This window comes from Acomys russatus, chromosome 4 (genome assembly GCF_903995435.1).
Source record: "Acomys russatus chromosome 4, mAcoRus1.1, whole genome shotgun sequence".
NCBI lineage: Eukaryota > Metazoa > Chordata > Mammalia > Rodentia > Muridae > Acomys > Acomys russatus.
Window position 1 is genome coordinate 46,095,084 of NC_067140.1, and position 16,705 is coordinate 46,111,788.

The 16,705-nt window shown below is 37.8% G+C and overlaps 1 protein-coding gene and 1 pseudogene across 2 annotated transcripts in view; both read right to left on the reverse strand.

Moving 5' to 3' along the window:
• Positions 1-9,032: 9,032 nt before the first annotated feature.
• The window catches only part of Mettl15 (methyltransferase like 15), a 173,338-nt gene continuing 165,665 nt past the window's right edge, over positions 9,033-16,705 (reverse strand). For both annotated transcript variants that reach the window (XM_051144301.1, XM_051144300.1), the window contains exon 6: positions 9,033-10,229. In XM_051144301.1, coding sequence (XP_051000258.1) covers positions 9,787-10,229 — 443 coding nt within the window. In that variant the 3' untranslated portion in view covers positions 9,033-9,786. The remainder of the gene's footprint in view (positions 10,230-16,705) is intronic.
• On the reverse strand, positions 14,974-16,461 carry LOC127188312 (E3 ubiquitin-protein ligase RNF25-like; annotated as a pseudogene).

The window sequence follows — 16,705 nt, forward strand, 5'->3', positions numbered from 1 at the left end:
TGACCTACTGTGTGATCAATTTTGGAGAAGGTTTCATGGGGTACAGAGAAGAAGGTATATTCCTTTTTGTTTGGGTGAAAGGTTCTGTAGATATCTGTTAGATCCATTTGATTCATTGGTATTGGTTAAGGATGTTATTTCTTGACAATACGGGCAGTAAACTTCGAACCCCTACCCAGATCTAGCCAATGGACAGGACATTCTTCACAGTTGAGTGGAGAGTGGGGACTGACTTTCACACGAACTCTGGTGCCCCGTATTTGACCATGTCCCCTGGATGGGGAGGCCTGGTGGCACTCAGAAGAAGGATAGCAGGCTATGAGCATATACAGTGGGAAGAGGCCCCCCTCATTCACAGTCATAGGGGAGGGGAGTAGGGGGAAAATGGGAGGGAGGGAGGAATGGGAAAATAACAAGAATGGGATAAAAATTGAGATGTAATATGAATAAATTAATAAAATATATTTTTAAAAAGATCATGGAAATTTTCACTTATATGATCAGTTAGTAAAGTTAAAGAATATTTTTACATAATTACATTCAAATGAAATAATGTTTAAAAAATCCATCCACTTATAGCTATTATTAGTTTGACTTAAAAATAATGGAAATCCAAACTGAACTAATTTTGTTTTTAAAAGAACAAGACCAACAATAAATAGGAAGTAAGAATGAATTTATTACCTCATAAAAAACAAGAATGGGCTGAAGGTCAAGTTATAAGAAGAGATAGGAGCAGGTGGGATGAGATCCTCTTCTTTCTGACTTCCAACGTTCTCATTGGAATTTAGTCACTCTTAACTAGTAGGGATGTTAGTTGTAGACTTTTTAAGTTTTACACCTTGCAAAGATCCCATTTTCACATTAAACTCTTGTGTAAAATCAGGAAACACCTGGTTGGGCTTGTAGTTAGCAGTCAAGATTAGCCTTTGCTGCTAAACCAAGGAGGGGGTCATGCAGCAAGATGGGAGGGACAAAATGCCACGCAGAAGGGTCAGCTCCATGGCTGGGAAGCACAAAGGCAAATCCCCTAGAAATGCTACTACTATAAAGGTAAGCAGAGAGATGTGTTAATTTGAGTTGTGCCCAGGGTTTCAACACAGGGTGGATTCCAAAATCTGTGCTCTTTCAAGATAATAACGATGATGATTATTATAAGAATAATAAGCAGACTGTTTTTATAAGATGCATAGGTTCAGCTTATAAGCATTCTTAACATATTTTTAAATAATAATAATAATAATTTCAAATCTCCACGTGTAAAATTAAACATCATTAACAACAATATTGCTCAATATTATTAATAACAGAGGGCAAATGGAACAAGACAAAATAATTACAAAAATGAAGCATTGGGCTTTGTACTTTATAGACTGAATACAAGAATAACATTTGATCTGAGTTACATTTTATTGAAAAGAAACAGAAAACAGTTGTTGAACTTAGTACTTTAAATTAAGATCTGACACTGTGTGAGTGGCCAAGAACCCGAGACCAAATAGGCATGGGTCCTGGAGGAATACCAAATACTACTGTTCAGCTAAAGGACCATAGCAATAAAATGACTCCTAATGACATTCTGCTATGCTTATAAATCTGTGCCTTGCTCAGTCATCATCAGTCCTCATATCAAACTTTTGTCAACTTTGTGTGCTGCAATATGAAGTACAGTTTATCATCACTGATTTTCTTGGTGGTGTGTGAGCCAAATTCCTTGAAAGTGTCCATTGTCCTTCCATTTTTATATCTCTCTTCTTGGATTTTAATTCTTCTAGTAGTTTTATCTGTCATTCCCTAGAACTTTGTGGTGCTTCTTGAATCTATAGATGTCTTTGCCAGTTTTCAATGATTCTATTCATGTCTGTTCCAACCATGCTTTTTCTATCTTTTTCTTTACTTCCTTTGAAATTTCATTCCACTTGAACCAGAATTCTAACTCTTATGTCTCTTCTACATTTCCTTTTCTTTTTCTTTTGATTACTTGGTGCGTTATTTTAGATACTGCCTCTGGAAAAACCTCCCAGCTCACTATGTCTGATATGTTCTCAAATACAGTGAGTCAACTTTGTGTACCTCAGTACAGTTCATTCCTAGATGTTTCAATTTATACTTTTTAATTTTCAGATCTCTTTATTTCCTGAAATGTATTTAGGCTATGCACTTAAACACTCCATGGGGCTTTGTTATTATTCACATTCTTCTCCCTTTTACAAATTTGTATTATCCTAGAGGGGCTTACAGAGACCGAAGTACCAATCAGAGACCATACATGGATTGGACCTAGTCCTGCTACATAGGTGTAGCTGATGGGCAGCTCAGGCTTCATGTGTGTCCCCTAGAAAGGGAAACTGGTTGTGTCTCTGATGTAGACTTGGTTGCCTGGTTTTTGATCACTTTGCCCTGGCAGGACTGCCTCGCAGATAGATGATAGATAGGTAGATAGATAGATAGATAGATAGATAGATAGATAGATAGATAGATACATAGATAGATACATAGATAGATACATAGATAGACATAGATATATAAAAATTGTATTATCAGCCAGGCATAATGGTACATGCCTGTAATCCCAGCCTCTGGGAGACATAGGCAGTCAGATCTCTGTGAGTTTAAGGCCAGCCTGGTCTACAAAGTGAGTCCAGGATAGCCAAGGCTACACAGAGAAACCCTGTCTCGAAAAACAAAACAAAACAAAAAAAGTATTATCTCTTCATTTGGGGAAATTTTATAAGTAAAAACTTACACAAATTATTTTAGAAATGTGATTTTTTTCCCTTAAGGGGATTTAAAATACTTTTGGCAGGAACTCTTGTTAATGACTCTAGCGAATAGGTCAATTTAATTCTATTTCAAGGTCTGAAATGATATGAAATTAAGTCCAATTCCTTCAAGGTACATTTGTCCTCATGTCCACATGTGCTCCTTAAGACTGTCCAAAGTTCCCCTTAGTCTCCAAGAAGCTTTCTATATGAATCAAAATCAGTGGTTATTGAAGCTGGCCTTTCTCTTTTTCTTGTATATTTTTCATTTTGTGTTATTTCACTCAGATTTATAATAAGATATGTTTTAAACTGATTTTCCTGTTCTTAGTAAGATGTTTGATAGTTATTGTATTGTCATTATCAAAGATGATGTCTTATTAATAAAAATTTCTTAGGCTGGTGTAAATTTAGACTTTCATCTTTTCCATTTTTAATGAGTTCAAAGCAGTGATATAATATTTGGCATATTTTATTTTATCTAGGAGATATTTAGTTACTACCATGTGGTTTTGACATATGACCAGTTTAAGCAGGTTTGTATCTGAAGGGATTAGAGACTGAGGAGACAAAATGGATTGAACCAAATCTTGGAAAACAAGTAAAGTGTGGAAAGAGAAGCAAGGATTAGTTTTCTTCTCAAACACTGAAGTACAAAATTGGGAATGATGAGGCTGATAAATGCTGAGGTGAAGGGAGTGGTAGGGTTTACAAGTATACCATGCTAATAAAATATTGTTCTGGGTCTGTGACAGTAAAGATAATCAGCTCACTCAAAGTCTCAATTCTCTTTCCAGTATTTACCATCTGCCCCTTTGGTTTCTGACTTTCACAGAAACTCTGGTGCCCCATATTTGACCACGTCCTCTGGATGGGGAGACCTGGTGGCACTCAGAGGAAGGATAGCAGGCTACCAAGAAGAGACTTGATACCCTATGAGCATATACAAGGGAAGGAAGTCCCCCTCAGTCACAGTCATAGGGGAGGGAAGTAAGGGGAAAATGGGAGGGAGGGAGGAATGGGAGGATACAAGGGATGGGATAACCATTGAGATGTAATATGAATAAATCAATAACTGAATAAATTTAAAAATAAAATAAAATAAATATTCATTTATATTATTACACATATATAGAATAAACTACCTACAGCAAGAAGAACCATGAAACAATAATAAATTATATAAATGTTACATTCATAATGCTTTGGCTATTTGTATTTGGCAGCCTTGAGGAAAACATCTTTCCTATCATGGTGCATCTAAAATTCTGAATGTAAATCTATATCTATCATATCTTGTCATTATCAACTTAGACCATCTATCTTACAATTAAGCTTACTTGTTTATGGGGTAATATGTTTTTACATTTGCCCCTCGGTAGAACACACATTCAACTGCTCTCTTCCATTTTCTTCTGGTTATGAACTAGCTACTTCCTTGTACACGTTTTTTTAACATGGTCTTAGAATTGTCCCAATGCACAAAGCAACCTTGTCTCAAAACACCAATAAATAAATAATAACTTTGTATCAGCAAGCTTCACCCTGAGACATCCATGTTTGAATGTATTTTGCTTTAATCACAGGCACTCCCCTATCATCTCTTCTCCTAATTCTTTTATTTTTAACAATTGTTTCACTGTTTTCACAATATCATCTTTTTACATTTAATTATTCTAGTTTCTTAATGTGAGAAAAAAAGGTGTCACATTGGTCTGTCGGTGACTGTGTTTTATAGCCTTGTAATAATGTTCCTCTTACTATGTCAAAATCATTTATTCTTTCTTTTTTTAATAGACTACTTTGAAGCATCCTACATAGGTTTCAAACTGCATATAAGGGGATAGGAGGCTACTTTGTCCAACCTAAATAAATGTCAAGCAACTTCAGCAGCTGATTCTTTTAATGCCATCTTGTTTTTCATAATCAGAAATGCAGCAGCTCTACCTTTTGAATACCTTCTCATGGTATGACAAACACTGTAGGCTTAGAAGGAATAACATTTCCAAGTAAACTGACTGCAACTCAGTCAATTGCTGTAAGTGTACAGGGGCTATACCCACAGCTGCCAGGATAAAACATATACATTCTCAGTCATGTTGTGTACAAACATAAGGTAGAGTTTGGTAAATCTTTGTCAGCAAAATAACAGCACCATTGAGAATTCATCGTGTTTGTGGAATCATTCATTATTTTATTCTTAGCTGTGATTTCATGCATAAATATTATTCTGATTCACTCATAGGAACTTCATTCAAGGTCTAAATATCATTCTTGTTTTAAGGTAAAATAAACAAAAATTGAATAAATTAAATAGCATATCTAAATTCATATATTCAGCAATCACATGAACTTAAAATTGATGGTATGTTACCTATCATCAGTTGTCTTACGTATCTACACTGCTCCTCACATTTGTTTCAGTGACATTAGATAATACTTTTCCTAAGGAGAGTGAGGGGGCTCATGTTGATAGTTTAGTAATATAAGCCCTCATCTAGTACAGCAGGCAAGGATTAATTGGAAATATAAGATAGGGATCAAGGAGCACAATTCCTCAAGGATCAAAAACATCTCATGCCCTTGTTTGATATCAGCTTTGTCTATAATCATTTGTGTAATCAGACACATAACAGGGAAACTGTTAATGTTGGGTGATCTCTCCAGAAATCAAGGCAACATATTGCATTAGAGGATACAATATTTCCAAAGGGACAATCTCCTACTGTAAACATCAAAGCATTACATTTGTGTTTTTATATTTTGCCTAATAATTCAAATGGATTCTGAGAAGAGACCAAAATATTTGTGAAGAACTTTGTGATAGGTATTATAAACTATGTCCACAGTTATCCTGCATAAATTATTTTACTAAGTCTTTAATTTTTAAAATTTATAGTAATGAAACTTTAAAAATAAATTATATTTACATATTCTCTTAGAAATCTGTCAGATTACCTTGTGTTACTAAACATTAGATGAAATTAGCATCTATCCCCAGATAAAATTGGACAAAAATATTTTGGTTTTACAGCCTCTTGGGATATTTGTGGACTTTTGCAAACAACTCTCCATTTGATATTAAACACACGACATTGTATGTCTAAGAAAATAGTAATTTTTATTTGCAAAGTTAATTTAAAATTGCTATAATATATTTATGTGATAATGGAAGCAATAGAGCAACTTTTTAATTTTCCCCCAAATGGTCAGTGAATGAGAAGTGTGTGTGTGTGTGTGTGTGTGTGTGTGTGTGTGTGTGTGTGTGTGTGTATTTAATCACCATGTTCTATTAAGAATACTCTCATAGTGTTCAGGAGAGAAATTTGGAAGTATTCTTGAAAATGTGTAGTATAGATTCATAATTTCTGTTTAGTATTTCAAAATAGTGATAAGATTTTCTATAAACCTTTGGAAATATGGAATATTCTGCAGAGACTAAAGTGTTTTTCAAACACTTGCAGTATTTCAAGGGATTTTTACAGCCACATTAATTACAAAAACTAAATAGGCATATTGTATTCTCTTATAACCTACTGGCTATAGCAAATACTACAACACAAGTATAATATATAGGTATATATTAAATTAAACACAAATAATGTAGAAAAGCTATATTAAACACAAATATAAGCTTATAACCCTTTGTAGGTTCAAAGAGAATGAAATGAATAATTTATAAAAATATGAACAAAATAGATATCCATAAAAAGTTGTGCAGTGATTAAATATCCTTATGTTAAGTCATAAACTAAAATCTTTCATTTTTCACTTGCCAAATTGAAGCTATGCTCAACAAATCTGAGAAAATAGTCACTAAAGAGATTCAGAAACACTTTATTGACAAAGCCTGCAGGTACACTGTAAAGATTAGTCTTTATTTTTGTGTAAGTACCTCCCACTAACTGACTGTGCCACTGGGTTTCCTAGCTCCAGCTTTCTGTGTATTGTCTTAATTTCCCAAAACCACTCTCTAGATTTACAGTTTTAAAATACATTCATGTATTTTATTATGAACACCGCAACAAAGCCTAGTAATAGAATATGACACACACACACACAAACACACACACACACACCAATTTTAAAAGTAAATGTGTTTATTTAAGAATATTTCTCCTGCATATTACATAAGATACTTTTCTGTTTCCTCTTAGAGTGTTACTTTCCCATAGTAGTTTTATGAACGTATCAGCAACCGAGTGGGTTTGAGGTGAGATGTTCTATAAATTTACCCATTGGGCCTGAGCTGAACAACTCTGCATTTTTTGTTGTTGTTGTTGTTGTTGTGGTCTCTTTATGTTGCAAGAAGTTTCCTTGCTAAAGGGTAAAAACTACACTCATCTGTAGGCATATGGATACATGCTTAGACTGTAGCTAGGGATTTAGCTGGCTTAGTAAGGTAGTGGTTTTAAGCATTTAGGGGCAAGGCTAATTCTGTGTCTATTTACTAGGATAGTGGCAGGCTCTTTCCTAGAGCCTATGACCTAACCAGCCATAGGTTCCTGGGCCAATTAACAGTAGTAGGCATGGGTCCTATCTTGTGGACTAGGCCTTAAGTCTAATCAGAAAGTGGTTGGTTACTCCCAGAGCCTTTATACTAATATTGCACCGGAGAGCATATCTTATCAGGCCAGTCGTTATCATAGCTTATACAGTTCATAGCTGCAAAATACTGTTGATCAGTTTTCTTCACCAGGAGCCCACTAGTCATTAAGGATGAAGCTTCTATGCCAATACCAACTTGATTTCTCCATGTCCTTTGACTTAGGTATGTGGTGTCTTCAGCAATAGGATCTCAACATCAAGTTCTGGAGGTTAACCAGTAGGAATAGCAATAGCCTGGACTGTTGAGGAGCAATGGGACTCCCACTGACCAGCAACTCAATGGGACACACTGAGCTTTTTATTTGATAGCCTATGGTGTCAGGGATGTATTACATCCAATACCACACAGGGCAACACTATTTAAATTCATGTATGTTCATATTTTGGGAAGATTTTATACTCGTAATAGGAAGCTTCTACAGTAGTAGGTTTCCATGTCTTTTTCAAAGGTTTGTGGTATATGTTATATTTCCCTATAGCCCCTCTTCGACTCCACTCTCATAACTCCCGCTTAGTCCTTCCTGCTCCGTTGCTCACCTTCCTTCTTCTATACCATCGTCTAACCCTCTTCCTTGGCTAAGGTTAAGTGTAGTATCTGCTCTTACCAGGTTATCTTTAGTTTGTTCTACAAATTTCATATTGATCTCCATAGTGACTAGACTAATTCACACTCTCATTAGGAATGTATAAGGGTTTCCTTTTATTTGCATCCTTGCCAAAATTTGTTGTTTTCTTAATGACTGCTTTTCTGAATGGGTAAGAAAGACTATCCATGCAGTTTCATTTTTTATTTCCTTATTGATTAATAAATACTCTAACAACTTATATGTAATTGGGCATTTGTACTTCATCTTTTAAGAATTGTCTCTTCATTAATCACATCCACAGCATCTTTTCATTGATTTTAATTTCATTGAATCTAATTGTCAGTTCTTAGCATCATTCCGTGAACTAGTTGGGCACAATGGCAGCAACTGTGACTCTAGTGCCAGAGGTGGAGATAGACAAAACACTGCAGCTAACTAGCAATTCAATGTAACTGGCCAGTGAGCTGTAAGTGAATTCAGAGACCTTATCTCAAATAAATAAGGTGAAGAATGACTGAGGAAGACACCTGCCATTGACCTCTGACCTCTGACCATAGACACAAGTGTATGAGCACTTGCACACGTCTGCTTACATACAAACACATGAACAGATAGATAAAACATAGCACATATAAACAGTGGGATATATTCAGTCATAAATAATATTAAGATTACTTTATTCTTGATTCTTTATCTTCAATAAAATGAACCTGGCTATCATTATGTCAAGCAAAAAAAAAAAAAAAAAAAAAAGTCAGATTCAGGAGGACAAATATTGCAGGTTTCTTTCTCCATTTGAGAAACTTTCATGTGTGTATATACTTATAAATATATACATGAAAATTATATGTAATACACAAGTAGAAAGAGGGCTAAGAGAGGGGGGAGAGAGATCTAGAGGATAATAGAATACCTGTGACATGAAGCAGAATAAGAGGCTATTTTGGGGAGGGAGAGACTAATAAGGGGGGAAGGAATTAGGGAAGGGAGAACAAGAGCAGTAGGTTGATAAGAACTAACATAATGCTTTATTTTTATGGAAGTGCCATGAAACTTACTAATTTGCATAACATTTAAAAATTAAATAAACAAAACCACAAGTTGCAAACAAGAAATTATATTGTTTACTAAGGTATTGTACATTAGTGCAATAGATACAATTGACAGAAAATATAAGTTCTGTACCTCAAATTTTCTATGAGGGCTGTTAGGACAATTCCACATGCTTACTTTGAAATACATGAAACATGGATCATACCAAAAAAATCCTTTAAAGTAATGAGCTATGATTTCCCTAGTGAAAATCATCAGTAAGGCATATTTTAAATAATGTTGGAAAATTACAATTTATAAAAAGCTTACATTTGAAAAGGCTATGGTAGGAAAAATTATAAATTGTTCCATGATCATCATGAATTATTTGAGCCATAGAATATCCACTGCAAATGTGACTATCTTAATTTGAAATTTAGGGAATACAGATATGGTTATCATTCTCTTGGACAGTTTGAGCTCACAATTAAGATTAACATAATGTTATAGTTTTTCTATTTCCTCATCAAAGAAGAGATTTCATTTTATAATTCAAATAAAATGCATAGATCAATGCATAATTTTCACTTTTGACACTCCCTGCTCCCTGGGTGTAAGGCTTTTTTTAGGTCATCTTAAAACTTCCTACATTTTCTTCAGAGGAAAAAAAGCCATATACCATTAATTTCCAGACTTCCTCATACTTTACATTGCATTAAACTATTCAGAAACATGGTTTTAAATTAGAAAAAAATAAAAATATTGAGGGAAAATTTGAGGATCAAATAATAAGATCCTCATAATTTGATAGCTGCTCTGAGCTTGGCTGAGCGCCCTCTGGGGTTATCTTGGACATCTCGATCTCCAGGAGTAAGCACCTTCCTGTGTATGGGTTCCCACATCAGAGGAGCTCTTTCAGAGCTTCTCCCCTCAACCTCATGATCGGAATCTTGCTGAGACATTTGCTTCACCTTCTGTCTAATGCTTAGGTTAAATCTTTCTGTCATGCTTATCCCAAGCAAAAATCGTTTGACAATGCGATCTTCTAAAGAATGGAAGGATAGGGCAACAAGGCGACCACCAGTTTTCAGAAATTTCTGTGCTGTCTTCAGTCCGATATAGAGTTCATTGAGTTCGTTGTTCACAAATATGCGAAGGGCTTGGAAAGTCTTGGTAGCAATGTGGGTGGATCTTTGTAGCAAGTCTTTTCTTGCATAGATGGCTGAGGGAGGAAAGGCACCTAGAGATGTTTTGTAAGAATAAGGAAAGAAGACAGGTAACATTAACATTTGCTATGTAAAAATTCCGGGGTGTGCAGCATATATGCATACTTAAGGAACTAAATTTTCTGGGATATTGTGACATTTCATTCATACATACTTCCCTCATATTTTAAATTTTCTTCATTGCTTAAAACCAAATGTCATAACTGTTTTATAACTTAACAACAGTAGTATTCAAAGACAGAGAGAAACAGAAGGAGTAGACAAAATTTTGAATATGTTAATATATATTTCATAACTTTTCAAAAACCATTAATTTATAGTAATTAGATATATAACATGGTTCAAATAAAATATAGAAGACCACATATAGGTGCATCATGTCTGAACTATTACAAGCTAAAGACAGCTAAAGAATAATAAAAGCAACAGAGAAAATAACAGATAGTCAGCGCATTAATGTGCAGAGAATAAGAGACTGAGGAGTGCTCAGCTCTAAATAGGACATATATATCATGCTCCTTTCCTCAAAGCAAATATTTTCCTGGATGAGGGGACAAAAAATTATGAAGAGCCAGTGGTGGTGGTGGATGACTTCAAAGAAACTGTTTTCCCAACACAGTAGGGCAGTTATGTCTATGAACTCACGTGATTGTGACAGCATGCTTAAGACCTGTGTAAGCTCAAAATAAGAAAAATCCTCACACAAAGGAGGTGAGCATCAAGTCCCACCCCTTGCTAAGGAGCTATTGGCATGTAACAGCTGTTGGGAGAGTGAGCTTTAGTTTTCTATAATGACATGATCCCTTGTACAGCCCAGGGCAGGACCCACTCCCCAAGACTCTTCATGCAATAGAAATTAGATTTTTTTGGGAGCAAAAGAGAAGAATGCTCAGTGTCTTAGAGAAAAGAATGGAAAGTAACTGTTCCCTTGTCCATCGCCACCTGTGGCAGTTGGGAGCTGGACCTGGGATCAAGGCAACAGGAAAGCTGGCTCTGTACCTAACCTGTACCTAACCTAGAACCAGTGGTGGGAACTGCTAGAAGCTGGCACTGAAGAAGGCTGGGTGAAAGAGAGTTAGCCTTGCTACTTGTCTGCCCTGAGGTAGCATGAGTGTGGGGGTGATGCTCTCCAGTCTTTACCTGTTGCCACCTGCAGTAGTCTTGACAGCTGGCCCCTGCACCTCTTCTGGGCAGCACAGTGGAGCTAACACTGGTAGCAGAGACACCAGTAAGACAGCCCCAGAGAGAAGGGGGCAGGTGAGCATGAGTGCAGGAGAGGGGGCCCTGCTCCTCACTAGCTGTAGCACTCTGGTGAGCTAGTGGTGCAGTCCTGGGGAGAACTCACCCTGGTGGTTGGGGTCTGGAGAGCTGGCACACAAGCCCAGATCCAGTGCTTTAGGTTGGCTCACTCCAAAATCTAACTCATCTATGAACGTCTAAAGAATGTGACCACACAGATCCTAGAGATCCAAGGCTACAGGATCTCCATGACACACACACACAAACACACACAAAACAAAAACAAAAGGATAACAAAGAGAAGTCCTGGTGAGGATCCATTATTGATGGTATAGCAGAAGCCAGAGACCTTGAACCAGACCAATGATTCATTGCAATGAATATTTACAAGTAAAGATGTGTGGACAACAGGGTATGCTGTGGTGGTACACACTATAACACACTACAACTTTCACAAAGATATTTTGTATATATTTTTTTTAATTTGTGGAGGTGCATGATGTGAAATTCACAAAGAATCAATAACATGTAAACTGTGGTACATATACACTTTGGAACACTACTCAGCTATTAAAAACAAGGAATTCCCGAAATCTGTGGATAAATGGATTGAGCTAGAAATGATCATAATGAGTGAGTTAACCCAGAAGCAGAAAGAATCAAATGGTATATACTCACTTATATCTGCATACTAGCCCAAGGGGCATGTCCCACGAAAGCCTTCACTTACCAGGAAACTGGGACAGAGGGAAAGGCATCCTATTGGGACTCTAAATGAGAGACGCATGGGAGAATAGCAAAATAAAAGGATACAGAGGGTCCTAGAAACCTACAAGTAGAACAATATGATAGGCAGATTTGGGCCTAGGGGTCCCGCTCAAACTAAGGCACCAGCCAAGGACAATACAGGAGGTAAACTTTAAACCCCTTCCCAGATCTGACCAATGGTCAGAATATTCTCCACAGTTGAGTGGAGAGTGTGATATGACTTTCTCACGTACTCTGGTGCCTCACATTTGACCATGTCCCCTGGAGGGGGAGACCTGGTGGCACTCAGAGGAAAGACAAGCAGGTAGCCAAGAAGAGACTTGATACCCTATGAGAATATACAGGGGGAGGTAATCCCCCCCAGGAACAGTCATAGGGGAGGGGAATAATGGGAAAATGGGGGGGGGGAGGAATGGGAGGATACAAGGGATGGGATAAACATTGAGATGTAACAAGAATAAATTAATAAAAAAAAAAAGAATGGGAAGTAAGAGAATGTCATGAAATTCTCAAAACACAAAAATGTTGCTTAAAATACACAAATCATTAATGATAAATGGAAAAGAGTGATGAGTTGGGAGTCTATAAAAATTAAAAACCTTGGTCTGTAAAGATGACTCAGAGGTTAAAGTACTGACTGCTCCTCCAGAGATCCTGAGTTCAATTCTCAGCAGCCACATTGTGGCCCACGACCATCTATAATGTGACCCGATGCCCTCTTTTTTTTTTTAAATTTTTATTAATTTATTCTTGTTTTCTTATCACTATATTTAAAAATCTGTAGAGATTAAAATATGGTTATACATGGTGATAACTCAACTTGATATTTTATAACAGAGTTATCATTTCTAAAATACTCATTTCCGGATATAGTTTTACACATAGTACTGAATGATCAACAAAAAGCTTAATGTTAACTAATTTCACAAAAAAAGAGAAAGCCAGAGAGAAAAATCTGTTTTTAGGCTACTGTCAATAAATGTTTTTGAAAATAATAAAAGAATGATTTATAACAAAATATTAAGAATACCCAAGTGGTGTTTGGCGTAATCATAGAAAGTCTAATATAAACAACTGTATTGGTTTACAAAGTATGGAAGTATTTCTATTTTCCAAATAAATGGCACCTTCCTATGTCCTTGGAATAGACAGACTTTATAATTCTGACAGTCAGTTTGCTATGAGGATCTTGACCAATTCTTTTAATCTGAAGAAATATATTTTTATTTTCAAAGTAGTAACACAAGGTAAAATTATGTAAATGCATCACCATATATCTATCTTCACACTAGATATAGCCACACTGCTTGGAAACCTGTAGAGGAAAAATCAATACCCTCATAATCATATGAGCTTTTCATCAATAAGGTCCAATTTGTTCTTTACAAGGCAATGTAGTCACAGAAAATGAACACAAAATCAATTATCTTTAGGTCTTAATAACAAATTATTATTAATTCATTAAGTTTTCATTCTAGAGCTTTGGGACTATTTGTGGAATTCTGATGTGGACTACACTCAGTGGATTTCCTAGAGAGGAATTTTAGATGTGGTCCAGTTTCTTTCCTGTCTTCTATTTAGAGAAAAAGAGGCAGTGGGCTCTGTGAAGCATTTTGGTTTTGCTCAGAGTGTCTGTCATTCATTGTCCTCTATTTTGGATAAAGTAATTTCCAAGGCTTCTTTTCATTAGTGTCTGTGCTTTGTTTTTGTAGCTCATAGGAGGGAAGAAAGGAAGATAATTCAGATTGTATAAACAAAATTAAAAGAGAATGAAAGGGGTGGGTGGGTAAATGGCTAAGTCAATGAACTGCCTGCTGTTCAAGCATAAGACTTGAATTCAGATACCCAATGTCCAGTAAAAGCCTGATACAGTGATGCCTTTCTGTTGCCCCAGCAATTTGGGGCTAGAGACAGTTGGATGCCAGGGGTTCAGTGGCCAGTTGGCTTAGCCAAATGGATGTGCTTCAGGTTCACTGAGAGACTCCATCTCAAAAAGCACAAAAAGCAACTGAGGAAGACACCTAACATAGATCTTTAGATTCTACATACAAGCATTTGCACACACACACACACACAAACACACACACCAAAAGGAAAAGAAAAAGCCCCATCATACATGACATGAAGGATTAATCAGGGCAAAAGTCAAGGCTTCTTTGTTTTTTTAAATTATTAAGCTCAGACACAAGTAATTACGCTGTCATTGCGAAAAATTTCAAATGGGTTTCCTGTTGCAGTCTTTGGTCAAAAGGCTAGGACAGAGTTCTCATAAGTATCAAAGATTAGGTAGAAATACCTACTTACAAGTCACTAAGCAAACGAGATTCAAAACCATACCAGATTTAGTGCCTTCTCAGAAGTAGGCTCTGGATTAGGCGATAAGGAGCTCAGTTTTGCAACCCTTCACCTCTTCCTAACTTCCCAGGGACTTTTATTTTTTATTTTTTAAATCAGAAATAGAATTTGTCTGTCTGCTTTTCCATTTCCTGAGTTTAATCACAGAGTCTAGTATACCTAATTCATTCAATTATGGAGTAGAGTAGCTAAGACAGAAAATATGGTTTCAATCACAGTTTGGGTGATTTGGTTTTATAAAGGGAGAAAAGTCTCTTCTTTTGGGTTTTAAGTTCCATTAACAGACTTGGATGACACAAGACAATACATATTAGTTCTATGTAGGAAAAGCATGCTTCCTCCAGGAAGAGTTCATTTACAGCAAACTCTTCACAACCATCCCCGTATTTACACAACTCATCCCTTTGTCTCTGAGGATCTCGATAATAGTTGTTCGTTGTTTGCTCCTACCCTGTGAGTACCAGACCGGTATGCCCTCTGGCCCTGAGATGGGAGGGAGTAGGAAGAACCTGGTGTACGGCTTTTGGAATATTTCTGGTGAGCACAGTCCTGAGTCCTGCCAACAACTAGGCCCCTTCTCCTAAGGAAGACCTGAGAGCACTTTGTTACAGAGTTCTGCCTTTAAGTTCACAGGCTTCTTGAGCGGTCTCTCAGGAGGTGGCAGTTTGTGGATGTCAGTGGTACCTTTTGGGGCACAGCACTTCTCTCCTTTTGGGTGCCTCCGATCATACTGTCGCCAGGAGCCACGGCCAGGTCGTTGAGGATCTAGCATGGATTTCTGGGTTGTACCCAGCCTCTGTTGATATGGGCCAGCCCCTGGAGTCTTCTCAAACACATACTGTGTAGCCATGGGTAGAGGAGTTGGCCAAGTTGATGGGGCAGCTGGGGAAGCAGATTGTATCTACAGAAAGGGCAGTAGGTGCTTGGTGTCATCCCGAGAGGCTGGGTGAACCCCGGAAATTCATGCTGTAGCCTGTATGGTCTGGCCGTGGCTCCTGCGACCGTACGATGGGAGGCACCCAAAAGGAGGGGGCACATACACAACCGACTCAGGTTCAAGAGCAGCAAAAGGCTGCTGAAGGCTAATGAAGTACCGGTTCCGTTCACCCTCAAGGTCCAGGATGCTACCCTTCTCCTGCTGCCTCTGACACGGCAGCTTGAGCTCTTCCTGTTGACATAAGCTCTCTGCACTGGGTTGGTACAGGTCCATGGGTTGTTGGGGTTCAGGGGCTGCTTTCAGTGAGGCAATATCATATACAAGGGGCTCCCTGCACACAGGACACTGCACACCAACTGCCTTCTGTTTGGTGACAGCATGCTGTCGCTCCTGTTCCTGTCCTTATGTCTTCAGCTTTTGTTTTATGTGTTGGATGCACCCAGCAAGGCAGTGGCAGTGGAAGTAGCGGTACCAGGGTGTTTTGGTGCAGGCCTCCTTTTCCTGGAAACCATGGAGGCAGACGACACACTGGCCATGGCGCACATTGTTGTTACGAGAATTTCCTTCTCTCAGTGGCCCCATGGCCTAGCACCTGTGACATTTTGTGGATCTGCTCATCTGAAAGTCCTCGGGGGTAATGGATGGAGATCTGTGGCACTTCGTGGGGATACTGTACTGGGACCTGAAGTACCAAAGTGAAGCAGATGAACTGCGACTCCTGGACCTCTGCGGGGGCAGGGTGTAGAGTGACAAAGACCTCCCACGGCGAGGAGCTGCCATGTCCTTTCATCATCCATAGTTCCTCCAGATAGACAGACTCTAATACTTCAAGTTCAGAGGGAATGACCCAAGCTATGTTGCTCAGGCCACTTATTTGTGGAAGCCTGAGTTTATACTGTCTACCAGCAGTCCTTTTCCCCAGAAGCTGTCGACGCAGATGCAGCCATGTCTTCCAAACCTGCATTTTTTTTCCTTTTTTTTTTTTATTAATTTATTCTTGTTACATCTCAATGTTTATCCCATTCCTTGTATCCTCCCATTCCTCCCCTGCCCCATTTTCCCATTATTCCCCTCCCCTATGACTGTTCCTGAGGGGGATTACGTCCCCCTATATATTCTCATAGGGTATCAAGTCTCTTCTTGGCTACTTGCTGTCCTTCCTCTGAGTGCTACCAGGTCTCCCCCTCCAGG